The sequence below is a fragment of the Vigna radiata genome, chromosome 2 (assembly GCF_000741045.1).
Source record: "Vigna radiata var. radiata cultivar VC1973A chromosome 2, Vradiata_ver6, whole genome shotgun sequence".
In the NCBI taxonomy this organism is placed as follows: Eukaryota; Viridiplantae; Streptophyta; class Magnoliopsida; order Fabales; family Fabaceae; genus Vigna; species Vigna radiata.
In genome coordinates, this window is record NC_028352.1 from 2,484,393 (window position 1) to 2,511,185 (window position 26,793).

The 26,793-nt window shown below is 32.0% G+C and overlaps 3 protein-coding genes across 3 annotated transcripts; 2 read left to right on the plus strand and 1 right to left on the minus strand.

The window, feature by feature from the left end:
- The first annotated feature begins 2,753 nt into the window (after nt 1-2,753).
- On the plus strand, nt 2,754-6,362 carry LOC106756476 (probable magnesium transporter NIPA6). Its single transcript, XM_014638920.2, has 9 exons — nt 2,754-3,140; nt 3,323-3,379; nt 3,478-3,568; nt 3,657-3,817; nt 3,912-4,039; nt 4,135-4,272; nt 5,303-5,395; nt 5,498-5,615; nt 5,715-6,362. The coding sequence occupies exons 1-9, from the start codon at nt 3,008-3,010 to the stop codon at nt 5,807-5,809; spliced, it is 1,014 nt and encodes a 337-aa protein (XP_014494406.1). The 5' UTR covers nt 2,754-3,007; the 3' UTR covers nt 5,810-6,362.
- A 3,684-nt stretch (nt 6,363-10,046) lies between these two features.
- On the plus strand, nt 10,047-12,318 carry LOC106776107 (eukaryotic translation initiation factor 4B3). The gene is made up of 2 exons (XM_014663439.2): nt 10,047-11,197; nt 12,003-12,318. Exons 1-2 carry the CDS (start codon nt 10,140-10,142, stop codon nt 12,040-12,042), a joined length of 1,098 nt encoding a protein of 365 aa, XP_014518925.1. The 5' UTR covers nt 10,047-10,139; the 3' UTR covers nt 12,043-12,318.
- Nucleotides 12,319-16,029: 3,711 nt separating this feature from the next.
- LOC106756144 (translocase of chloroplast 120, chloroplastic) lies at nt 16,030-20,529 on the minus strand. The gene is made up of 2 exons (XM_014638428.2): nt 20,342-20,529; nt 16,030-20,012 (listed from the first exon to the last, which is right to left on the minus strand). The coding sequence occupies exon 2, from the start codon at nt 19,982-19,984 to the stop codon at nt 16,337-16,339; it is 3,648 nt and encodes a 1,215-aa protein (XP_014493914.1). The 5' UTR covers nt 19,985-20,012; nt 20,342-20,529; the 3' UTR covers nt 16,030-16,336.
- Nucleotides 20,530-26,793: the final 6,264 nt, after the last annotated feature.

Here is a 26,793-nt window from a genome sequence, read left to right on the forward strand (position 1 = left end):
TCTGATCCATTTAAGATTCATTTCTTTAAATTAAATTTTCTTATCTATATTTTTATAATATTTTTAAATCAAATTTCCATTTTATTTATATAAATTATAAAAATGGAAAAATCCAAATTTTCAATCTAAATTATATTCGAATCCCCTTCAAGAACTTAACGCTGTGATGGCCTTAATTGTTTCTTAGACATCGGTGTCAAATATATAAATTAAATCCGTGGATCTTTTAGGTCATTATTATCGTACCATCTTTTCTCTTAATTGTATTATTTCGTTTTAAAATTACTATACCCAGAGTGAAATATATTTTTATTTATTCCTTTATTTTGATGTAATTTTTTTTTTCTTTTTCAAATTACTTTTGAATTGTTTTGACCTGAGTAGATTATCAGAATTTCCTTTTCAATAATAAAAAATTCTAGATTAGGAAATAAATTTTCCGATATATAATCAAATTAATAAAGTTCAAAAGCATTCTCGAACAAGAAAAAAATTAGAAAAGTATCATATATTAACACAATTAAAACATTCTGTTCAATTTTAATATTATGCATTGAACAATCTTGAGAGTAATTTTTGTTAAAAGCAATGTATTTTTTTAAAATCATAATAATAAATTAATATATGTTTGTTGATATTATGGAGATAATATATCTTTCAGATACGAGGTCGAGTCTCTTATTCAAAACACTCTAAGTTGTTCTAAAAACCGAATAAAATAATCGATCTATTAACATAACAAGTGATGCATATAATGTGTATAATGATCTTAAAGTCATGTCAGACTGTGATCTTTATTTATAGTAGTTGTGTAGGGTCTTTATCTTTCGTTAGTGTAATGACGACTCAATCACACTTTAATCTGCATTAGGGACTTAATGAGTCATTATCACTAATAATCTAACCATGTTGTTAGGTCGCACCGGGCACAACCTAGGCGTACGACCTGCGACCTGGGAAGACGATCTAGGAGGATGACCTAGGTGGACAACCTAAGAGGACATTTAGAAGGATGACTTAGGAGAACAACCTGGGTGAACGGTCTAGGAGGACGACTTAAGTGGACAACCTAGGAGGAAGGCCTGGGTTTAAGTGCACAGTTTAGGAAGATGGCTTGGGTTTGTGTGGATGGCCTAATAGGACGGTGGATAGACGACCTAATGGATGGCCTAGTAGACAGCCTGAGTGGATGGCCTAATAGACAGCCTGAGTGAATGGCTTAGAAGGACGACTAAGTAGACGACTTAAATTGATAGTATGTGAAGTGGTCTGGGTGGTGCTCGATCCCAGGACAGATAATATGATACACATTGATGTGGCAATCCATACGGTACAATATCGTCATGATATTGTGATAGTTTATTAACAGTAGTGGTTTTTTATTTTATTTTATTTAGAAAATATATTCTTAATTTAAATAAATATTTTTTGTTACTATATTATGTTCTTAACTTGTTATAATATTATTTTAATTTATATAATAAGATTTTACAATATTTTTTATTAATAAATGTTAATTATTAATATATTAACCGTTTTGAATATTTTTCTTTAAAAAATTGAAATCATGATTTTATTGTCATGGTGTTTGATCGAGAGTGTGCCAGATTATACGCGTTTTATATAGTGGGCCATTTGGATTGCTTAATCGAGGTCGGGCCTCGGATTTTTTTTTTTCTGAATTATTTCAGCCCAGATAAAATAAAAACGAAAATAAAATAGTAAATAATAGTGTCATTTTAAGCGTGCATGCCTGTTACACGTGCATGCCACGTAAGAAAGACACAAGGAAGCTTCCTTGGACACCAAATACTATAATGCAATCTAAGATTTTCCTCATTAAATTATTCAATTAGATTTTTTAATTTATTTCTTAAATACTCCAAGAGTTTAATAAATAATGTTTAATTATAATTAAAAGCAGCTAAAACACTGGTACCTCAAGTTAAATTTCATGAATTAACTTTACTTAATTCCTGATTAAATTTTAACTTGCCATGTTGATATGCGATTACTCAGCGATGATCAGAGCATATAATATTGATATCACATTGATCCCAATACTCACTCTCACAACTCGTGATATTTTACATTTTTCGTTATTTATGCGACTTCTACTATGAATATTATTTATTATTGTTTTTATTTATTTTAAATGGTATTACTTAAATTTATAGCTTGAATATTTGTAATAATGATGACAACACACGAGAGTTTAAATACACTTGTTTTTAACCTAAAATATCTTACATTTTTCTCATTTGTGCCGAGTAACGTGTATATTTTTATCTGCACTGATATTCTCTAATATTTATAAACTAATAGCAAAAAACAAATATAATGTTATCAAGAATTTAAGGTGAAAAAGACACATTTTATTCTCTTCCGTTCCAAAATAACAATAATGACATAAATATGAAAATAAAATATTAAATAACAATAATAACAGTTAGTGGAAGTGTTTTACTTTGATTAGATAATTAGATAATTATCCATAATCAGCAACGGATAAAAGACAAGAATATCACACCCAATTGCAGAGAAAACCAAAAAACCAATAGCCAATGACAGAAGAGTGAAAATATCCCACTTTCTCAATCCGTGTAGCGTGTGAAAGGAATCAGCCACGTCATCAGTAGTGATGTAAGCAAGTTAGAGCGAAAGAGTAGAACCAATATTTATCTGACACGTTGCAGCTCGGATTAGATATAAATATCTCATCGCACGGATCAGCAGCGAGCGCATGTAAGTGCTAGTTTTTCGCGAAGCATGGGATTACTCCGCGCGGAAACTTCTGCTGAGTCAAGGACTCTCGATATTATTACTATTAATTAAAATTAAAGGGTCTCGCGACTTTGATAGTGTGTTCAGCGACGCCGCGTTAAGCAAGCTTGCTCCTCTGAAAAGATAACGAACACAACGCAGCGTTTAATCGAATTTGATCTCTCTTCTTCTTTGAAGGGGAAACGAAGGGTTTCTTCTCGTAGCGTTGCAGCGATTGGAGAGAATGACAGAGATGGGGGTTTCGGATAATTGCAAGGGGTTAATACTGGCGATGAGTTCCAGTGCATTCATCGGTTCAAGCTTTATCTTGAAGAAGAAGGGTCTTAAGCGTGCTGCTGCACGCGGTACTCGTGCAGGTAAATTCTCTTTCTTCATTGTCAAATCGCTCAGCTCTGTTTAACAAGTTACTGTTTTCTGATTTTCTTCCTTGTGTAATCAAGCATTGACATTATGTAGTATATGGTGTTTTAGATCAGATCCATGCATGTTTGTTGGCTTGTGATCCAGGTTTTTATGTTTTGATTTTTGAAAATTACAGGAGTCGGTGGTTATACTTATCTGCTAGAGCCGCTTTGGTGGGCTGGCATGGTAACGAGTAAGTGTGGCAACTTTATTTCTTTCTCTGAGGTTGTACTCAGGTTATCTTCTGTTTTGAAAAGAAATTTAGTTGGATCTTGAACTATTTGCTTGCAGTGATCATTGGGGAAATTGCAAATTTTGTGGCTTATATCTATGCTCCGGCAGTTCTGGTGACTCCCCTTGGTGCACTTAGTATTATAGTTAGGTACTATTAGCTTTAAATGCAATTTTGATAGTTCTGGTGAATTTTGTATTAGTATGGTGGAACTAACATATGAAGTGTCGGTCGCTAGCGCTGTTTTGTCGCACTTCTTGTTGAAGGAGCGGCTTCCTAAGATGGGCGTGATGGGATGTGTATCCTGCATTGTGGGTTCAATTGTTATTGTCATCCATGCTCCACAGGAGCAGACTCCAAGTTCTGTCCAAGAAATATGGGATCTGGCCACTCAACCAGGTTGGATTTTATCCTGTTTTAATTTCTCTTCGTTACATACCTATATTCTGGTATACTAACCGATGTTCTCTGTCCCCCAATTTCTTTCCTACAGCATTTCTGATTTACGTGGTGGCAACAGTTTCAGTAGTTTTGGTATTGATCATACACTTTGAACCTCGCTATGGACAGAATAATATGCTGGTTTACCTGGGAATCTGTTCATTAGTTGGGTCACTTACGGTAATTGAGTCTCTTTGCGATGAAGTTTCATATCAATATTGCAATGGTTAGATAACTGTTTGCTACTCTGTACGTTAATTTTGTTACATTTTCAGGTTGTGAGCATAAAAGCCATTGGAATTGCAATAAAGCTTACACTTGATGGAATCAGTCAAATAGCTTATCCTCAGACTTGGTTTTTTCTTAGCGTGGCAACAATCTGTGTTATTACACAGTTGAATTACCTTAATAGGGTGAGTGATGGAACTTATGGCCAAGATTATACGCTTTGTTTACATATATTGAAGGGGACATTTTCTTCTTTGGCCTGCATTTGATGCATGATTTATGGTTTCTTATTTTTATGTTGTTCCCTGGGGCCAAAGGCCCTTGGACTGCATTTGATGCATTGTACATGGTTTCTTATTTAGGAAAACCAATTAAAAAGGCCGATCTTCTAGTTTTGGTAATTAGATTAAAGGTATATTTAGATTAACTCTCCATAAGCACTTTCAAAAGATGTAAAATTAGAAGAAATGAAATGAGTTTTTCTCATGCTAAACTTAGTTTATGCGCAAATTAAAAATCTTCGTCTAAAGATGCTGCTGATACGATAGAACTTCTAAAAAGTGATTTATGCATAAAATATTTTTTGTTCATGGAAGAATTTATCAATTTCTTTTCTTAGTTTCTATTTTCATAAGTACTGTCTATAAGGCGATGGCTTGCAAGGGACAAGCCCTTCCTTCATGCATACAATAAACAGCTGGTCGTGTAGACAGCAAAACAAGGCCCTACTTCATGGTTTGATACATTTCAGCTTTAGCGTGGTGTGAAGTAATTCATATTGCTCAATGATGCATTGCAATTGTTAGGAGTTCAGGAAAGAATTGATTTAGTTGGTTGTGGGTCAAGCATTCTGAAATTTCACATTTGAATATGAACTGGGAAAAACTTGAAGTTTGAACTGGATACAGATCTTGAAATAAGGCCCACTAAAATTTATACATGGAAGTATAAAACACAATGTTGTGAACAATTCTATCCTCTCTATATATGTAATTGTACTTAGTCTCGCGTGCTTTGCTTTCCACGTCCTGATTCAAACATTCTTTTTATGCTGACTTGCAACAGAATTCCACTAATCTTTTCTCCATTGATACAGTTCTTTAGGTTCCCATTGATATAAACTTTTCTAATCATCAATGTATGATATATCTGTATTAGTATAGCCCAAATGCTTTTATCAAATCTTTAGCTTATTTCACTATTAAACTATTTCAGGCTCTGGACACATTCAATGCTACAATTGTTTCTCCTGTATATTATGTAATGTTCACAACTCTTACAATAATTGCCAGTGCAATAATGTTTAAGGTATGATAATGAATTCATTTTTCTTTGATTGCTTTGGTTATATCTCCACTTTTCTTTTTTGTTGAACAATAGGATGTGATAAGCTTGATTATTTACTTTCAGGATTGGTCTGGTCAGGATGTCAGCAGCATAACCTCTGAGATATGCGGATTCATCACCGTTCTTTCGGGAACAATCATATTGCACATGACTAGAGAACAGGAAGATTCTAATATGCAAAGTACATACATAATAACATATTCCTTTTAGTCTTTTTCATGCCAGTTTCCATTTGTCGATGCATTGATAGACTGTTACAACTGTTCTCTATTTGATGCAGAGACCTCCAGATGGTTCACTCGTGAGGATTCCATGAAGGGTGTGGAGGATGAACACGTCATTTTTATACACGATTCAGACTATCTCGAGCGTTGAGTTTCCTACGATGTTAGGTTGACGGAGCCGATACAATGACGTGAGCTGCCCATGGCCATATGGTGTGGTGCTTCTGCATTGTGGATAGCTTGTCCTGGAGTTTAATGGATTCAAGCATCCATGGTGCTATATTTCCATGCTGTTGACTGGAGCCACTCAGAACTTGCGAAATACTATAATCGTGATTGAAGTGCTGAACCATTTCTAACTGAAATGGGACTGATGTCTCATTACAACGAAATTTTTGGAGCGATCATATGGCATTGTTCTATTCTGCGTCTTAGCCAGTGTAATATTTCTTCACACACACACATTGATATGTTACTAGGAAGTCAGCAATTGTTTATATAGTTCCGTCTATATTTTCTCATTTAATTAATTATTAGATTTATCGTTTTATTTCTTGAATTAGGTAAAGGACAAATGTATTGGTTTGTTAATGGTGAAGATATTTATTCTTCCGAACTTCTGAAGCAAAAGTGGATTATTTTGCCTTGTTTTATTTTCTTTCTCAATACTTGAGGACTCTATCAAATATAGAAGAATTTGAATACAGTTATTCGCATCAAAGCATCTGCTACTGGTCGCATCTATCTTCGAAAAACTTATCCCCATTTCTCACTTATTGCGGTTTAGATACAATAATTCTTAAATGGTTGCTTCAATTCCACGCCAACTTGGTGTAAATCTTAATGTTCATCAACATACACCTTTTTACGAATTGGAGAAAATTGGTGAGTTTTAAACAAATTATGTAAATGTACAAGTTGGATGACTTTTAGACGTAAAAGTCTTATTATATTATGACTTATTTTGAAACAAAAGCTAAAGTCATGTTATATAACATTATTTCATCGGAACCACTTTTGAAAATTGCATAAAAAAAATGTTAGAATCAGCAATTTTGTTAGTTAAAATATTACATAAGAATAGTTAAAAAATAGAATAAAGTACTGCATAATTTTATTTTTTTTCTCTTTTTCTATCTTTTTAGTTCATTGTGTTTACTGGTGCATTTTTATCACTGCCATTAAAACACAAACCCATATTATAGACACGTAATTAACCCTTTACAAATATCTCTCAACATATACAATACGTTAATCAAGTTTTTAATCATATTCATTGTTGGAATATGGACTATGATTAACAATTTTTTGGACAACTCCAAATTCAGTGAGTTTCTTACACTTACGGAATTTTTGTGGGTAATCAAACATGTCTTATAAATCTTCTACGACACCACCGTCAGCATAAATGAATTATCATGGTTTAATAATAACATGTCAGCAGAGTAGTCGATGAAGACAAGGACGATACCCACTAAACAACACCCAAAATGTATGTCACAAGTTTCTAATAACTTAAGTTTATTATCATACTTTTTTTTTCTCTTATTTTGTAATATTTTCGATTTACAGTATTCAAAATATTTAAATTTTTAAGGTGTTTATTTACAGAAAATTAAAAAATTGAAGAAAAATCGTCACAATTCAATGATTTTAAAAAAATAATTTAATTTCAAAATATGATTGTAAACAAATACATGATAAAAACATTTATCTTTTTAAAATAAATCTTAAAAAGTTGACTTTTAAAAATTCTTTAAAATAGAATTTATCACTTCATAGGAAATTAAAACATAATATAAATCCATTTTTGTATGTTTAGCTCATCCGGTAACATTTTCTGCATCTACATAACATATCATTTTCACAAATGATAATCATCACAAACATAACAATAGAAGAAGCTAAAGTTCTTTTTTAAGTTTCATTCAAGTATGCATATATTAAATTCATATACTTATAATATTTACTTCTTACTTATTTACTCTAATAGATTTAATTTCAAAGTCAATTAACATATATCATAAATCAAGTGTACAAATAACTCAAGAATTTAGGAAGTCTAAAACAAATCTCAGTATGAAGTCTAAAACAAAGCCATCATCACTATATATCCTTAATGGAAAATATATGTACTATACACGTGACACCTCATTTTTTTCATTTTCCTATGATGTATAACTACATGGATACTTTTTATTAATTTCATGAAAATATAAAATTAACAATAACATAAAAAATCTAAAATAGTTTATACATTTACGAATCTTGTTTTAATTCTCATTTTTCATTATTGTTATATACTTTCCTCGACATTTATAAGGTTGTGGTAATTTAAAACCACAATCACATACACAAAAATAAATTTACATAACAAAGTCAAAACCTTAAATTTGAAAATAAAATGTGAAAGTGTTTAAAATAAAAAAAAAATGTATGAAAAATAATAACTTTTTTCAGAAATCTCTCTTTTCCCATTAAAAGTAAAATATATAAGAGTTAATTGAGTTAGTCACCTACAAAAGAAAAATAAGTCACAAAAGATAAACTAAAAAACATTGTATTTTGTAGTTAGAGTTTTTTCTATATCATTTGCACGTATTTTAATAATTATTTAAAAGTTTAGATAATGGAAAACAATGTATCAATAACTTTTAAAACACTACAAAGTTTTGATTCATAGATTTTTCGATCATAATATTTTAACAACTTTTTTATAATAGGACATGTCATTTTATTGGTGTGTTTGAATTTATTTTAAAAAAGTATTTGAAACATACTGATTATAAACTATCACTTATGCGTTATCAAAAAGTTGTCAAAAAAAGTTATCCTAGATTTTTTTAGTGTGCAAACATTTGTCTTGTGATGTTGACACCCAAGGATTAAGTATCAAATTTAGTCCACGAACATTTGTCATTTGACCTTGATACTTAAGAGTAAGTATCAAACATCAATCGATAAAGTTATTTGTCCAAAGACATTCATTCTCTAATTTTGACACTTCAAAACCCTCACAAACAAACATTAATTTATAGAGTTATCAGTTTAGAAACATTCATCCTTTGGTCTCGACACTAAAAAGATAAGTATTTGGTCTTTTATCTTTGATAGTCTAAGAACCATTTGTTTATTAAGCTACAAACCAATAGGATCTTCTCAAAAAGTATTTAGTTTTTTACTCAAGAAGTACGCTTTTAACACCTCGAACAATTATCAAATGAGTTTAATTCTAACAAATAATTCAACTCTAACCAGCACTCACCCAACACTCACATGAAATTACTCATAAATTTAATCAAAATTATAAAGCAACACAACTCAGCTTAAATAAATATATGACAAAATTTTAACATTTTACCACCAAAAACACTTATGATCATTAAGTAACAACAACACACAAAACTAAAAAGAAAATAATGATTTAGCTTCTCCTACCATCATTTTTCAATATAACATATATATAAACAAAAAAACTTAGTTTCTCTCACACATAACCAATTAATACGCTTTCCTGAAATTTCAAATATCTTTCAAAAAATATTAATTGAAAAATAATTAAAATATATTATTTTATTGATATAACTACTTAGAAAATTTATTTAATAAAATAGATCTTTTAAATTCATAAACCATTATATCTCTTATATTAATTTCTAAATAAATATTTTAAAATAATTTTTTCTTCAAAATATATAATAATATATAATATCTAATAACATTTAATAACATCTCATAAAATAATATCTATATTATAACATAATATACAACAATATTTAATGATATCTTATTAAATTCTTTTTATCTTTTACTTAAAATATATGTTTAATTTCATTGATTTATTTATTTTTAATTATTTTAATCTTCCAAAAGAGAAACACATTACCTTTTTTATCATAATAATTAATTTATTTAAAAATATTAATTGTTCTTATTTGCACATAGTCTGATCTAAATAATCCCCTAGTGTTTTAAAATATGTTATTTCATATTATACTTATTTTTGCAAACAAAAACATAACTTGCACAGGAATAATGAAAACTCTAGACTGTTATAATACAAATTTAATATAAAAAATAAAGATAAAAGTAAGGATGAAATATCTTACTAATAAATGAATAAATAAACAGATAAGATATTTGATTTAATTTGTTGGCCATATTAAACTCATCTCACTTGTTAGATATAACAAATAATATTAGAATATCTTGTAAAAAATATCATTACATGACAGTAGTAAAGAAAATAATTTGGACTGTGAATATTAGAAATTAATTTGAAATAGTTAGTTTTGATTTAAAAGATAATAATGATATTATGAAAAAGATTAAGGTAAGGATGGTGGAGTGTGGCTATATAAATGTCGACCGTGTGACAGTGGGTGGCTGAAGAAAAACGCAAGGAGCTAAAACAGAGAACAAAGAAAAGAGAGAGAAAAAAAAGAAAGGAAAGAAAGGGCGGTGGTGAAGCAAATCAGAGAATGGCGGCTACTGTGTCTGCGTGGTCAAAGCCCGGCGCGTGGGCCATCGATTCCGAGGAACACGAGGCTGAACTCCTCCAACAGAACCCCACCCAGGACACCGTCAAACCTCTCGCCGACTTCCCCTCCCTCGCTGTTGCCGCCGCTACCAAGCCCAAGAAGAAGAAGGCCCAGACCTACTCCCTCGCTGAGTTCACTGCCAAGCCCGACACTGCCTTCGCCGACCAAGATCCCGTCGTCCTCCCCACAGGCCCGCGCCAGCGCACCGCTGAGGAGCTCGACCGCACCCGTCTAGGTGGTGGCTTCCGCTCCTACGGTGACCGCCCTAACAGGAATTCGTCGGGGGAAGACTCGTCTTCCCGTTGGGGTTCATCTAGGGTTTCTGACGAGCCCAGGAGAAATGGTTCCTTTGGGACTAGGGATTCCAATCGCGAGCTTCCCCCTTCTCGCGCTGACGAGACTGATAATTGGGCGGCGGCAAAGAAACCTTCGGGAGGGTTTGAGAGGAGGGAGAGGGATAGAGGAGGGTTCTTCGATTCGCAGTCGCGCGCTGACGAATCGGAGAGCTGGGTTTCGAATAAGAGCTTTGTGCCGTCGGAGCGGCGATCCAACGGTGGAGGGTTTGAGAGAGAGAGGAAGGTAATTGGGTTTGGCTCCAGCGGCGGCGCTGATTCAAATGACTGGAACAAGAAGAAGGGCGAATCCAACGTTGGTAGCGAGAGTGTTGGTGCTGGTGGAGGGAGACCAAGGCTTGTTCTGCAGCCTCGGTCTCTGTCGGTGTCCAATGAAGGGCGGGATGGGAATGTGGGGAAACCTAAAGGGGTTAATCCGTTCGGAGAAGCGAGGCCAAGGGAGCAGGTTTTGGCGGAGAAAGGGCAAGATTGGAAAAAGATTGATGAACAGCTTGAGAGCATGAAGATTAAGGAGACAGGTGGAGGTGATGCCTTTGTGAAGAGGGGTTTTGGGTCTTCCAATGGAGGAGGACGAGCTGCTTTGCCTGAAAGTCGCACTGAGAGGAGTTGGAGGAAGCCCATATCTGATGACGAAAGTCCTAAAAGGTTTGTCAGTGATACTATCCTTGCCTCCTTGTTTTCATGGTTGAGATTGTGCTGTGTCTTTTATCATATTGGATGTTTCTTGCTAGTATTAGCTTCTTTGGATACTGATTGATTCAATGTGTATTCTTAGCTGATGCCTGAGTGTGAGAAAAAAAAAATGAACCTAGAGCTCAGAATTGTTAATTAGCCTGCTTAAGATGTGCTTAGGGATGTTAATTTGCGCTTTCATATCTGTTCTCATGAGTTTATTTTTGTGTGTATTGTGGTACTCTATCTAGTGCTTTCACATGTCTAATGCTATGTACTATTTTTTTTTGGTCTTTTGTAGATCATTAGTACTTTCTTTTGTAAATATTAGATAACACTTTTTATTGCGACTTTTCTGTATTCTGCATGCCAATATGAATTTGAAGCATATAGTAGTGCTGTTTCTCCTGGATTACATGAAGGCTATTAGGCTTTGAGTCATCTAGCTGGCTTAATTCTTGATTGTTGGAAGATCTGCAAGCAGAAATTGTTCCCATGTTCTTAATTTCTATTGGAATCTGTACTCATTTCTTGATGTACTTATCATCTAAGCATTATTTTGATTTAAAAGATTATAAACTGGTGGACCCCATCAGTAATTAATCAAGCTTGAAATATCATTATTTGAATGGAACTGAACACAATCCTGCTTAGTGCTTAGAGCATGCCAAAATTTCTATTTTCTCCTATAAAGATCGTGGAGTGTGCTTGTTACATGTATATTGTTTTGTTCTATTTATACTGCTACTGCTGTTGAGCTGGTTGTTGTTGAACGCAGTGCTGAAAAAGTTGAAGATAAAGCTGTAGAAGAAAATTGAAGATCTATGAATTATTTTAGGTCTCTGCAGATTGATCGACGAGAGTTGGATATCAAAAACTTATTTTTTTGTTTCCCATTGAAGTTTTGTCCGTCCTCCTATCATTTTATGTTTTATTGTGAAATTAATACTGGAACAGTGAAGTGACATTTTTGGTAGAAGTGTTGGTAGCTTAGGCAGTCGTTTTTATGAAATATGTTTGTCAGAAAATGTTGCCGTAATATTCCCTATATATCATTCGTAATCTATATAAGCTTGGTGGTGAATTTCGGATTTTGCATTGCTTATCAAATGATGTTATTGTTACAGATTTTTATTCAACACAACAAATTCCAAGTTACCTGAACCATAGCTGCATTTGTCACTTTATGCTTAAATCTGTCATGTTCCAATAAGTTTTGACGTTTTATTCTGTGCAAATATCGGTGATTTCATTAGCAGCAGGGTATGGAAAAAGTGTTTTAAACGTAACATTGTTGCTTAAATCACCGGACGAACCTACCATTGGCTAAACTGTGACACTGTAGACACTGGAACAGCCATGATTAACATAGAGTTTTTATTAATATTATATATCTCCATTAAAACGTAACTGGACTGTAATTTGTGTATCTCTTATTCTGCAAGTATAAGTAAGCCAGACAAGAACAATAAAAAAATAAAGTTGCGTTATTTTATAACCACCATATCTATAAATTTATAAGATTCAAACTGTAATGCCATTCCCGATTCAAACTGTGTGTACAAAATGGTATTACCAACTTCCAATATTTCACAAATCAGTTATAATTCAACTCATCCTTTATATTTTTCAACACTTCAGAATCAATTTTACTGATTAATGTTTAGCATATTTTTTAATTAAATCAAGCAATTTAAAATCAATAAATCAAATCATTTCATCAAATATCAAAATATACACAGGTTAAAAAGTTTAATCAAATGTAAAAATATTACTAGCTTCATTTACTTGGTGTAAATTATTCTTAACTCTAAGAGTTTTATTTCTCAAAGAAAAGTCTAATTTTACAAAGAAAACCTTAACTAAAAATCTAAACACATTTTTATGGCCAGATTAAAAAAAATATTCATTTTAAACCATCATATATGTTAAATCTTAAATCACATGTAACTCATTGATTAAAAAAGAAAAAAAAAAGTGAACTTATTTTATAATTAATTCTAATGGACATGTAAAATTTTCTGTCTCTACAATCTCTAATATTTCAAATTATAAAGAATGAAATTAGAAACTAAACAAAAATTGGAAAAAAGTTCTGGAAAAATCATAATTTTCTATGAAATCAACTCGATAAATATAAATTTTATTTATAGTATAGTATTTTAAATAATAAAATAATTAAGGTTATCTTTTAAAGAATACCTTTATTCCTAAACTAATTTCTAAGTGAATTTCCGTAATATATTATTTTAGTTATATTATTGGAGGATGTGAGATATTTCACAAACTTTTCCCACGTTGACATGAGATTGTATACATCAGTCAATGTGACATCTTTCACATTCTTTTCTCACACCAAAACAGTATGTAACTGCTAATGTGACTTCATAGATAATAAAGCAATCGTTAAAATATCTTAAAATTAAAGTTTAACTTATATTCCATAAAATAACACTTCCCTCTCTTCTATTTTAATATACATTATTTTAATATTCTTAATGTGAAATATGTCCATAAAATATTATATTAATATGTATACGTATTTTTGCACAGGCCAATATTCAGGATGGTTTCAGATGCAGTTAATGTGGTAGTTGGGTTCGACCCAAATCATATACTGGGCTTCAAAGAGAAGGGCTCAAGGGAAAGAAGTTAGGTGCTGCAAGGGAATCCATTTTTGGAATTGGACATTTTCTTCCTGCACCCTACCATATTTCTTTCTACACCCCTTCATTCTGAATTTTGTTTTTCAGAACACACTAAATTAATTAGAGAAATGTTCTTCCAAAATACACTAACTATACTTATTTCCGATAAATTTTCCAAAATTAATTCAGTTGGAAAATAAAATCCGAAATGATACGGTGCAGGGAAAAATTTGATAGGTGCAGAAAGAAACTACCTTTAAATTGTTATACAGTGTCGCTTTCCATCTTTGAGAGCCATCTTAATCACCCTCGTTTAGTATTAGTATGTATAGAGTGTCGCTTTCAGATTAATTTTAGTATGAACCTTACGTCCATTTCATCGTCTTCATACGCCAATTATACAACAGAAATTTATTCATTAAAAAGAGGTAAGTAATGAATTCCGTAACCTATGTTTTATTCTTTATTTCAATGTACTTTGATTTTGGGTCAAACACGTTTCTTAGTTGAAATTTGCCCAATACTCCAATTTCTTTTTTGCATTCCTTATTAGTTTACTTTTAATAATTTTCTATATATGCAATTTCGTCCTCAAGTATGACTTGTACATAAATTAGATTCTAGACATACCATCGTGTCAAATGTCAATAAATTCCAAGCAATGTACAAAAAACAAGCACAATTCTAAAAATGAATTTAGGCACATTACTTTTAAATTTTAATTGTGTATGGTGTAATATATTATTTGATTGATAAGCTATACAATAAGTTATTGGCGACGACAAACACAATATATTGATCGAACGATTGTCTACATATCATCAAGGTTAGTCAATTCATTTATTAATTACAAGTTAAGCAAGTAAAATGGGTCTGTGAGTGTTATCCTATAATTGAGTCAACATAAACATTAGTGTTATTAGAAAACATTAATTTAAAATCCATAAAATACTTATAAATATAGAGGTAAGTTATAAGGTTAGCTTAATTGAATTTTTGATACTTAATTGTAAATTAAGTTTATTGAATAAAATTTAATTTGAGTATCGAAGTACCTTTAATAAATATCTACTCGGTTTGGACAAGAAAAAGTTGGATCAAATGATTTAGAAATAAGAAAGAAGAGAAGGTAATATCATAAAGGTGTATTTATCGACCATATTCATATACATACTAAAACAAATTCTATTGATATTTAATTTAAAATTGAGTAAACTAAAATTTCAGAGACTTCGAAGAGGATCGGTGGAGCAATTGTCACAGGTTTTGAAGATTTATTTATTTTTTTCGAATGTAATAAGACGCATTTGCTAAATGTGCGTGTCTGGTCTCTAGAAACGACAGAGTATATAAATGTCTATATACTTTCTGTCGTTTAACCTGAAAAATACAAGGCTATAACAATGGAGTAGGACAGGTGTTTTTGATAAAGCTTCGCAGGGGCGATGATTAGTCATTTTAGAGGATTGAAATTTCACATCGACACGGCACATGTGTAGTTGATAAGTAAAATTAAAAGGGTACAACTTTTCTTTTCCCCAAAGTGCTATCACTACATGTGCTTTATTCATGGAGATTTGCATGCTGCATCAATATTTTAAAAAATAATAAAATTATTTTTTAGCAGCTGCCCCTGCTCAAATGAAATATAAAATAGGTCTGTTCACTAAACCACAAGCACCAGCCGAGGGTTTAGTTTGCTTGAATATATTTAAATGGTGGAAAAGTGAGCAGTTCAAAAATCAATGGAATTGCCTTTGTCGTCTAGGGCTTTTTGCTATCCAACTTGTCATGTAGTTCTTGTATCGGTTTTCAAAGTTTTCAACTATTTTGCAGCAAGAACCGCCACAAAAGGCCGAGAAAAAAAAATGGCCCAACATAATCAATAATTCATGAAAAAAATAAAAAAAAATAATTAAAGCATTATATTATATCATGGAAGGGGCAAAGAGGTATGACCCCTATTGGAACTTCGTTGGCAGAGTCCCAATGACACTTTCTAATAATTTAAATAGCAGTTATGTTGAATTAGATGGATGATAGACACATACTTAAAAAGGTACTGCAATGGGGTAAAGGCCAACAAGAAAATTTTAAAGGAATAGCACCGAGAGCACAAACTGCTATCTGCGATTAGAGTATGGAGAAACCGAAAAGTACAAGTGACTAACATTCTAAGAAATAAATAAGAAAAGAATTTACAAGGCATCAAGTATATCCGCAGAAGACAAGAATAAAAATGATGTAATTCTTGGAGTTCAGCAGCATAATATAACAAAAACACAGAAAGAGAATAGCTAACGAAGAAAAGTACTATATATGATTAAATAAGACAAACTTGAGTATGAAAAAACATAGCGAACTTTAGTATCACTCAATTCATGAAAAAGATGCCAACTTGAAGTCATTCCCTATTACCATGCAGGTGTTGCAGCTGAAGTAAACTAACACTATCATATCATCGTTAATATTGCCCATACTGCAATTGTTGAGGATAACCAACTAGCTTCTTTACGAGAGGAATGAGAGCAACCAAAGCAATTTGAAGCTGTTCTGAACTGTTTAATCGAATACTTATTTGTCCTGCCCCTCGATTGTTCAAATTCGCCCGGGCAACCAGGTTTGTATGTCGTCCAACTGGGATTTGAGATTGCACATTGCACCCAACAGCAAGATCCCCATGCCAATCCATAACAGAGAGCCCGAGAGTAGATAAGAAACGACCCAAAGGATAATCCTTATCTCTCAATTGGGCCTCCAAACTGCCACCATATGCAATGTCGTTGCGCCCTGCCATTGCACCACCACTGATAACCACCTTGAACCGCTTACTGGCAACCAATTTGTCTTCAATCTTAACTCCACCTGATAAGGCATCACCAAGCAAAGTAAACGATAGACCAGCGGTTGCCTTATTTCTTCTAAAATTAGTAAATCTTGTCTCACTGCGTAATGTATAAGCCAAGTCCTTGCCCACGGTCTGCATATCAAATCCTAATGAAGTTGCTTTCCCTTCCCCGTGCTTAACTGAACCGGCTATTTCCATCTGAACATTGGCATCCTTTTTATCTTTAGTAACCTGACCCGTGAAAGACAAAGGTATCCTGTCCTTGACAACGAACAATCTTTCTACATTCAGGCCTTCATAACCCACATCATGATCCCATCCATGAGTTTCTAGAACAGGTCTAACAAGCCACTGGTTTGATGAATCAAGATAACGATACCGGTGAGTGGGGTTATCAGAATCAAAAGATGCAGGAAGGGCCAAATCTGGCATCGGGACAGGAACAGAAGCTGCACCACCACCTTCTTCTTCCGCATTTTCACTGTAATCACTAGGTAGATCTTTTGCTGCTTCTGCCATTTTCTTCATCAATTTCCGTCGCTTTCTTTCTTCCTTCAATTGTTTCTTCATCAAAAGCTTTTCCCTATATTCTAACTCATCAAAATATGCTTTTTTATGAGCTTTAGACAGCTTTTCCACCTGAGCCTTTGTTAAAGGTTTAAATGGCGGCAGGTCATCATGTTCATTCTCATCATCAGACTCTGATGCCTCATCAAGGTCATCATCAAGACTGTCCTCATCACCAAACTGCTCCTCCGGTAACTTTAACTGTGGTCGTGATTGGAGAAGGGTTGACAAAAGAAAAGGTAATGGAGGCGCTCGTGCTCGAGCTATATAAGGCTTCCCAGGTGGACTATCTTGTAACTTAAGAAGAGCATTTGCTTCGGCCAGAATTTTAGAGGCAAAAGATAGAAGTAACAAATGAGGCTTCCAAACCTGGCCATTTGGCAATACTCTCTGGCCAGCCCTGTTTGTTCGGCAAGCAGAATGGTTCTCTACCAAGGATACAGGATTCATGAGACGCATGTCACCTGCTGCTTGGCGAATGGCTTGCTGCACGACATGAGAACGCTGAGTAACAAACATGTCGTAACTGGAAGCAGTGCCATTGGGGCCTTCAGGAGGAGCAGATGCTGCATGAGTCAGAACCACAATGGCATTGAACCAAATGGATGGCCCAAAAATTTCCGTAATTGTGCGTAAGAGTGGCATGTCACTAAAATCCCTACTTTGCATATCTAACCTATCAAGATACAACACGATATCAGGAGGAGTTTTCTTAATGAAGTTCTTAACAGAGAGGAGGATCTTCTCGTTGCTTCGCTGGTCTGACCAGGAAGGTAGAAGTCCTGGTGTATCAATGACCCGTACCTTAATACCCTGGACTGTTCCCACGACATCCTGAACCTTCTTGGTTCCCATACTAAAAGCACTGGTATTAAACTTAACCTCGTCAAAAATAGAATTGATGGTAGCACTTTTACCAACTCCAGTCTTTCCAAGGACCATAATTGTACAAGAGAAATCAAGTGGCTCCTGACCTGCAGCTTCAAGCTGCTCAGCCATTGCACTTGCACGGTCAAAGCTAAAAGCACCAACACGGCCCCCATTCCTTCCTCTTAGTTGCTCAGCTAGTCCTAATCTATATAAAACTTGAGCTACAACAACATTATGGGGAGTTTGCCCAAGCCTATGAGCCAACCGTAAAAACTTCACCCTGATCATCTGAAGTTTCTCCCGTGTCTCGTCATACTCCTCAGCCTCCCCACTCGAGGAATCCTCCATTTGCTGGGCTTGAGCGTTAGACACGGTACCATTAGCACGAGGCTGCTGCACCACCCGAGATGCAGGTTCCAGCAATGGAGCTGCACGACCAAGGCCAGCGGGACGAACAGGAGTGGGTCCAGCACCAGCAGAATTTTCAGATGAAGGATGAACAGGAGGAGGCCCAGTATCAGCAGACCTTTCAGACGAAGAAACATCTGAGGAAGGTTGAACAGGTTGCTCTCCGGTCTCTAGTATGGTTCCTGTCTCTTGTGTGGTTTCTGTCTCTTTAATAATCTTCTCCAGTATCCTTTCAGGCTCTTCAACCACACAAGAGTTCTCATCATCTCTATGATTTTCATCTGAAATCTGAGCTTGATCATCCTTATTACTTCCTTCATTTGGATCAGCTGCACTACCATCCTGAATAGGCAATGTCTCCTTAGTTGAGGGATTTTCCAAAGAGGATGAGCTTTCATCTTCGGCATCACCATTTCCATAACCAGTTAATTCAGCATTCTGAATGTCAGGGGCACTCGTTTCTTCTTCATTTTTATCCTCATGGCTTATATCAGTGCCCAGACTAGCATCCTTCACATCCCTAGTAACTTCATCCTGTTGTTCTAAAGTCGTGTCAGCTGAAGTGGCATGTACTTCTTCACATGTATCATCTTGAATCTCACCCGAAGAATCAGCTGAATCATTTAACTCCACCTCTGTATTGCCATCTCCAATTTCAGGATCTGCATCAAACTTCTTCAAATCCCCATCGTCGGTACCTTCAGCTGGAATCACCACACCAGATTCAGATTTGATAATAACTTCAGTGTCCAAACCGTCCTCCTTGTCAGTGTTTACATCATCCAACGTTGTACCACCATTTGCTCTAGGAGTTTTGAATTCAGCATCATCAAATTCAGCCTTATCACTCGTCAAACCAGAGTTTTCATCCACCACAAAACCATTCTCCTTATCTGACACCTCTACGTCAGAATTTAACCCAGACTCTTCCTTTCCACCTATCTCATCATTTTGCTCCAAATTATCCTCCTCCACACCATTAGAACCATCAAAAAAATCTTCATCTCCAGACACCCCAGAATCAACGCCATCCAGATGAACAGTATCATTTCCCGGCGGCCCATCCCTTTCCAAATCCTGATTAGCAATTAAATCAGTTTCACCCAGCTTCCCATACCCAGAATCAGCCCCAATGGCCTCCTTAGAGGAATCAGGCTCCTGAACGACATCTGAACTTTGTGCATCCACCAGAACTGAAGTCAATGAACTACCAGCGTTGGTATCATCCAGTTTATCAACTATGGCCTCCTCCGAACGGAGTTCGGATCCTTGATCACGAACCTGGTCCCGTGGCTCCATTGCCTCCTGAAAATCGTCCTCTACATCTAAACTCTTCAAAATCTCCTCAGAAACGCCTTCACCCACTCTCTTGCTCTCTCCCTCGCCATTGGCACCAAAACCATCAGCCTCATAATCCATTACAAATCCTCTACGTCACTCGAAAACCCTAGATTCATCCAAAAAACAGGGGAATCAGAAAGCCACATAACCGACATAACCGGTAGGAAAATACACAGGCGGCGGGGGAACCAAGCAAGCAGACACAGACCGAAACGTTAACATTTCTAATTGGAGTTAGAATTTACAGGTTTGAACAACAATAATAAGGAATTAAAAGAAAAACCTTTAGAATAAAAAAAAGAAGAATGTGGAGAATGGAGAGTGATGATGGGATAAGGGATCGAATGATGTAATGAGAAGCATTGGATTAGGGTTTAACATAAAAATAATAAAGCAAAGAGAGGAAAGAGCGAATAGAAAAGGAGAAACGCTAACCTGCGCGTGAGGGTTGGATTAGAGAGAGGGCGAGAGAAAGAGGGAGAGAGTGAGTGAGTTTGGGTGAAACGAAACGGAGAGAAGAAAGTGTTTTTGAGTATTTCATAAAATGAGATGAGAGCGTTGTGTTGTGTTGTGTTGTTTAGTTTTGGGTTAGCGATGTTCCAATTGCAATTCCAACAGCAGTAGTAGTAAAGAGGTGGAGTGAAATGTAGAGATAAGGATAGATGAACGGTGAGAGATTAGAGTGAGGGATATGGATCGGAGGGTGGAGAACGACGCATAGGAATCGTCGTCAAATACGAAAATCACGGTGACGTGGATGAAAACTGGAATAGGGGTTTCCTGTTATAGATTTGATTTGATCATGTGGCTTGCGTTTCACGTGGGTGACCGCGGACCTTTACCGTCCCTCGATGTCGACACTCTCAACTTTGATTTTCGGCAACCAACATCCCAACGCACTATTATTATTATTATTTAATTATTTCGATTAATCTCTTATTTTTAACTACTACTAATGTAATTAAAGTAGCCATTCTTTGCGATTATCATTTACAATAAATTTCTTTAAATGTGGTAATTGAAGTTCACTGAAATATTTCTATTTTTACAGGTGAAAATGCATAATTTATATATACATATACTGTGATTTGGATTAAATAAGGTAATTACACAAACATTCTATAAATAAGGGTAATTAAATTATTCTAAGTTGTATAAAAAAAGTAAATGGTATGATTGACATTTATATGGAGTTAAAGTAAACTAGTTGTGGGTCAATAAGGTACGCGAATTTTTTTTAATGATTTTAAAAATTGTTGAATTATAATTAGTAATAGAATAAATCACTTTTAAAAAGTATTTTATTGAGCTGATTTTACATGTGTATACGTTTGAAAACTTCTCTGTACATTATCTTGTGTGTTTATAGTAAAAAATATGAAAAATATTATTTGATACACTTAAATTTTTTTATATTTATTTGATATTATTTTTATTTATTTTTTATTTTTTTTAAAAAAAAATTACAAAATTTTATACTTTTTAAATAATTATATTATTGTATTATGTGTCAAATGAATTTAAAAATGTGTTATGATATTATTATTCAAAAGATATATATAATTTTTTCGTGTGTTTTTTTAGTGCATTGTTTGGAAGGTATAAAGGAAAGTGAGAGGATACCAAATGGAGAAAAAAAAAGACTAAAACACATGTATTAGTTGGATCAAGGGAGATAAAGTAAGAAAAAGGATATTATTTTGTTGTTTATATTTTTATCTGTTATTTATAAGTATGTTTGTTATTTTTTAAATTTTTATTGTTATTATAACTGATTTAATTGTTTAAAAATATTAATTGTTAAATGAGATGAAGAATGTATATTTGAATGTTTAAATTAAAAATTATAAACAGAAAATCAATTATTTAAACTTTATTTCATAAAAATTATTATCTCTTTAAGATATTTGTTTGTTTGTTTTCTCTTTAATTACTTTTATTTTTTAATGTTTAAATTAGTTTTGGCAGAGTTAATAAAGCAGAGAATAAAAAACTTTAGTTGAAATGTTGTTTAAAATAAGCTTCTTCTTTTTTTCTTTAGTTTTTTTTAGTTGCATGAAAGACAGTTTGTATATTTGGATTGTGTGTTTGTATTATTTATGGTATAATAGACAAAGATAAAACGTAGTTTAAAGTTGTAATGGTTAAATATGATTTTAGCATTTTAATTTTATTGTAAAATTCAAATGTGTATTTATTTTAAATTTTAATATATTTTTGTTTTCAAAATTAAAAAAAAATGAATATATTTTAATTCATTGTTAAATGTTATTGTCAAACTTTTTTTAACTGATACTAAATAACTCAAATATTAACAAAGTAATTTAATATAATTAAATTAAAATGATTATATTTATTAATTTTTAAAATTTGAAATAAAATGTATTAAAATTTGAAATAAAAAATAATAATTTTAAAAATTAAAAATGTATTTAACCAAATTATAACATGACATTTAGTAAATGAAGTTTTGGTATTATTGAATTTCATGTGTGAAGATAAGATTTTTGAAGTTTTGTGGGATAGCTTATTTATATTTTTCAATGACTTATTTATTTGTAAGGAAAGAAATGCTCTGAAAGTGTGAGAATTGAGGATAATTAAAATAATTAAAAAATCATAATAAATTTACCTTTTAAATTTTCTTAACACTTATAATAAAATTTAACGGGAATGTAACGCTAAATTCTTAAAAGTTGAAGCATTTTTAATTTATAATTAATAATTTTAATTGAAATGACAAAAGTATGATCAGTGTGTACTGTTATAGCCATTTTTACCAACATAAAATCTTATAACATACTCAAGTTACATGTAAAGCTCATATAACTCATATGTATGAAAAACACATAAATTAAAAAAAAAAAAAAAGNAAAATTCAATATATTATTTTGCAAAAATTTATCGGTTAAAGTATAAAATCTCATAATCCTTAAAAATAAGTAACAATTTTTTTTAAATATTTATAAAAAATTATTTATTTTAAAATAATAAAAATTATCTATAATAAAATTATTTAATATTAAAATATCAGAGTCTTACTATTTATAAATCATTATTACTTTTAGAACATTAATAATTTAAATATATTTAATTTAGAAACGAAGAATAATTAATTATTGATATTTAAAATAGTATTTATTATTAATAAAAATTTAATTAATTTGTAAATCAAAATCAATCTTTAATATGAATCACTGTTTTTAATCTTTATTATTAAGTAAAGACCAATTAAAAATTTAATAATAGTAAGTATTTAAAAATTTGATAATTAATTTTAAAGTCTATTTTAAACTTTGATTCACAAATTAATTATATTTTTCGTTGTTAACAATAAAGATTATTTTAAGTATTGATAATTTTTATTTTATAATGACTAATTTAGTCGATGAATAATTATATTTTTGTCTCTAAATTAGTTTTTAGTTAATATTTTTCTTATAAATTTTATTTATTGTTCGTGTTTTACCTATTACAAGAGTTATATTCTGATAATGCATACTTAATTATGAATTCAAATAATACTTCAAAATACCTTATCAATATAATCAATAGTTAATAATTAATTAATTTATATATAATCAATATAATCAATAGCCATTTTCTTGTCAACATTATGAACATTGTGAGGTTTAACTTAATACATAACATGATTATTATTATTTTTTATATAACACCATTACTGGTAAGAAACATTGGACAGCTATGTCAATGATTAATTAATTTCATTGAAGAACTCAACTAACAATTTAATGATTTTTTTTAACCGTGTTTTTTCACCTATAAGATTTAAATTTAAAATCTTTCATAAGGAGGCCCAATTCAATACATTTTTATATTTTTCATCCTCTTCTGCCACTAATAATTCTCATATCTTAGTATAATACTTGAATGACTATAGTTTAATTGAATACATTAATGATATAAATGAAGATATGTATGAAAATTTGGTTGGCAAAATAAATTTTTGATTGTTGCTCACTTTATATTAAAAAAGGTATAATTATTACACATATATTAATTACTAGATCGAAACATTAATCTGCCTATTAATTTATAATCAATGAAAATCAGATTATAAATATGCCGTATAAATAAATAAAAATATAATATCGATAAATTGAAAGTAACAATAAATCCTTAAAAGTTGAAAACTACATTTATATTTACTTAAATAATAAATGAGAACATTAAACTAGAACCAGGAAATGAATAATATTTTTTGTACTTATATAAATATCATTTTTTAAATATCTATCTATTTTTTTTTATTTCATGAGTTAATTTATTTATTTGCTCTCAAACTATTTTAAAAATGTGTATTTCAGCTTTAATACGAAATGTTTTTTTATGTAATAAATAAAATTATACAATACACTACAATAATGTTAGGAGAGTGTTTTATATACATAAAATATGTATATACTTAATTTATAAACAAATTTTAATTGTAATACCTTAAGAATGATGTAATAGTTTCGTATATATCCTGTAAGACCCTAAAAAAAAAAAATAATAATAATAATAAAAATTATAGAGCTTAATTATAAAACTGTATCTTGGTCTACCTTTAAGATTAGTGGAAATTCATGTCTGTAGCCCATTAGTGATAGCTCCTTGTGGAGTTAATGATTTTTTTTTTGGTGCTCTAATTTTGCTGAATAAATAAATAAATTATTTGTTTTATTAATTTACTGTTTAATGTATATAGTGTGGCCTGTATTTTCATATATGTTTTGTTTGTTTGGCTGTTATATTTTAAATATTTATTGTGGGGCCACTTAGCTCATTTTAAAATTTAGGTAACAGCATAATTAAAATATCTAAGGTAAGTTTTGGAACCACTTCCCGAAAAGAAAGGCAACAAATAGGGGTTAGTGGATTGGGTGGTTTATTTAAGGGAGGGACTTTGGAAAAATTGGGGGAATGCAGAGTTTAACGGAAAGAGGATAAAGTAGTGTGTGCAGTAGGAGATAGTAAAAAATCAAAAGAGTATTTTGGAGTTTTCTTGGAAGCAAGAACGTTAACGTGAAGAAGGTGAAAGTTTTGGGTTCTCAATCTTGGGCAAAGAAAGAAAGCTAAGATTTATCTAAGGTAAGGGAAGCCAACTTATTAACTGTCTACGTTTGAAGTTGCATATCTTGTATGTTCGTTATATTATTATTTTTTTACGGTTATGAGAACCATGGATTTCTGNTGGAATTTTCTTAATTGCACGGAGCTGGGGAAGCTAGTATTAAAGTTAGGTGTGTTTCCACTTTTGTTCTGTTACATTGTATGATNAATAAATGGTTTAAGGGTGTTTTGTTACTATACTCATTGGACCCTGGTTCGTTTTTTTTTTTATATATATATTATGTGATCTGGATAATTTTGTTTAAGAGAAAACCTGCAGTATGTAAAATAGTAGGAAGACCCAGTGATGTCTTGAGTAAGTTTTTCTCCTTTGGGTANTGATAGGTATATTGATCCTAGGTTGGGGTATAACCTGATGAGTAAGCGTTTCGCGCATGAGTTATATAGGTTCAGTGTTAATTGATTTGAAAAAAAAAAAGTAAAAAGGCAGACATTAAAATATGTTAAGGTTTTCACGTGAGAATAGGGTTTGCATGAGAGAATCTCCCTTAGTTATAAAACTAGTAGATGACAAAATTGTCTGAGAGTTTACAAGTGAAATTATGAAACATTATGCAGTAGAAAATGAACAATGATCTATACTGGGAAGGCATTTAGGGGTTAGTATAAAATCTTATTTCATGTAGGTTATCTCATNAGAAAGAAAAACATCAATACAGGAAGTGAAGAGAGAATAAAACATGTATTAGGAAGGTATGATGATAACCTTGCGGTATAGTTGAGTTTTATAGAAATAAAGTTGATGCTTTCCTTTTCATGGTGATAACCTTNAATCTGATAAAANTTTCGTGGAAATAGGGGTACAGTAGACTAAGTTTATTATTGTGACTTTATAGCAAATCTATTTTTGAACCTTCCTGGGTTAGGTAGAATTTTAAAGATTGAAATGGAGGTGTAANTTGGATAAATTAGAGAGAGAACATACAGTATTTTTATGAGTTATGATTGGTTGTTGATAAGAAAAATTATATATATGTATATAAAGAATAAATAATTAGGTAAGGGTTAACGTGTTTAAGAAATAAATAAAGTTTGTTGTGAGGTAGCTTCGNTTATTACTGTTGCAAATGAAAAGGCTAGAAAATATTATTTTGTTNTTTTAAGTTGCCACGTAGGATTAAGTGAATTATTGTAGGAGTATTTAATTTATTTAAATATATGTTAATTTTATGAAGGATATATAAGTTTCATAAATGGGAACGAAGTTGTCTCTGAATCCGTGAAGCGTAGGANTCTTTTGTATATTAGATGCATTTCACGTATATATATATGTTACCATTTTTTTGATTTTGTAATGGAAATGACGTGAGTTTCAATAATAAATATATAAAATTATATATATATATATATATATATATATATATATATATATATATATATATATATATATATATATATATATGATTCATATTTTAAGCCGTTTTAGAAGATGTTATGTTTGGACTGTTTTTAGCATTTTAGTTTTGAATATTGGGAAACTTGTTCCTAGAGTTCTGTTGGTCATTGCAGTAGAAAATTCTTAGAATAAATCGACGAAGAATATTTGTTATGGTATTAAGTGAAATTNTGAACTTTATTATATGGGACGAGTTCGTGTGATGAGTTTTGTTTTGGTTACAATAACACATATGTTGTATATTTTTTTTGTGTACCTTATAATATCGAATATGATACCCTTCGTTTATAAGAGACGGTAGAAGAGCTCGACTGTCCTGTTTTGGTGAACAGGTGTTGTCCTGTTTTGGTGAACA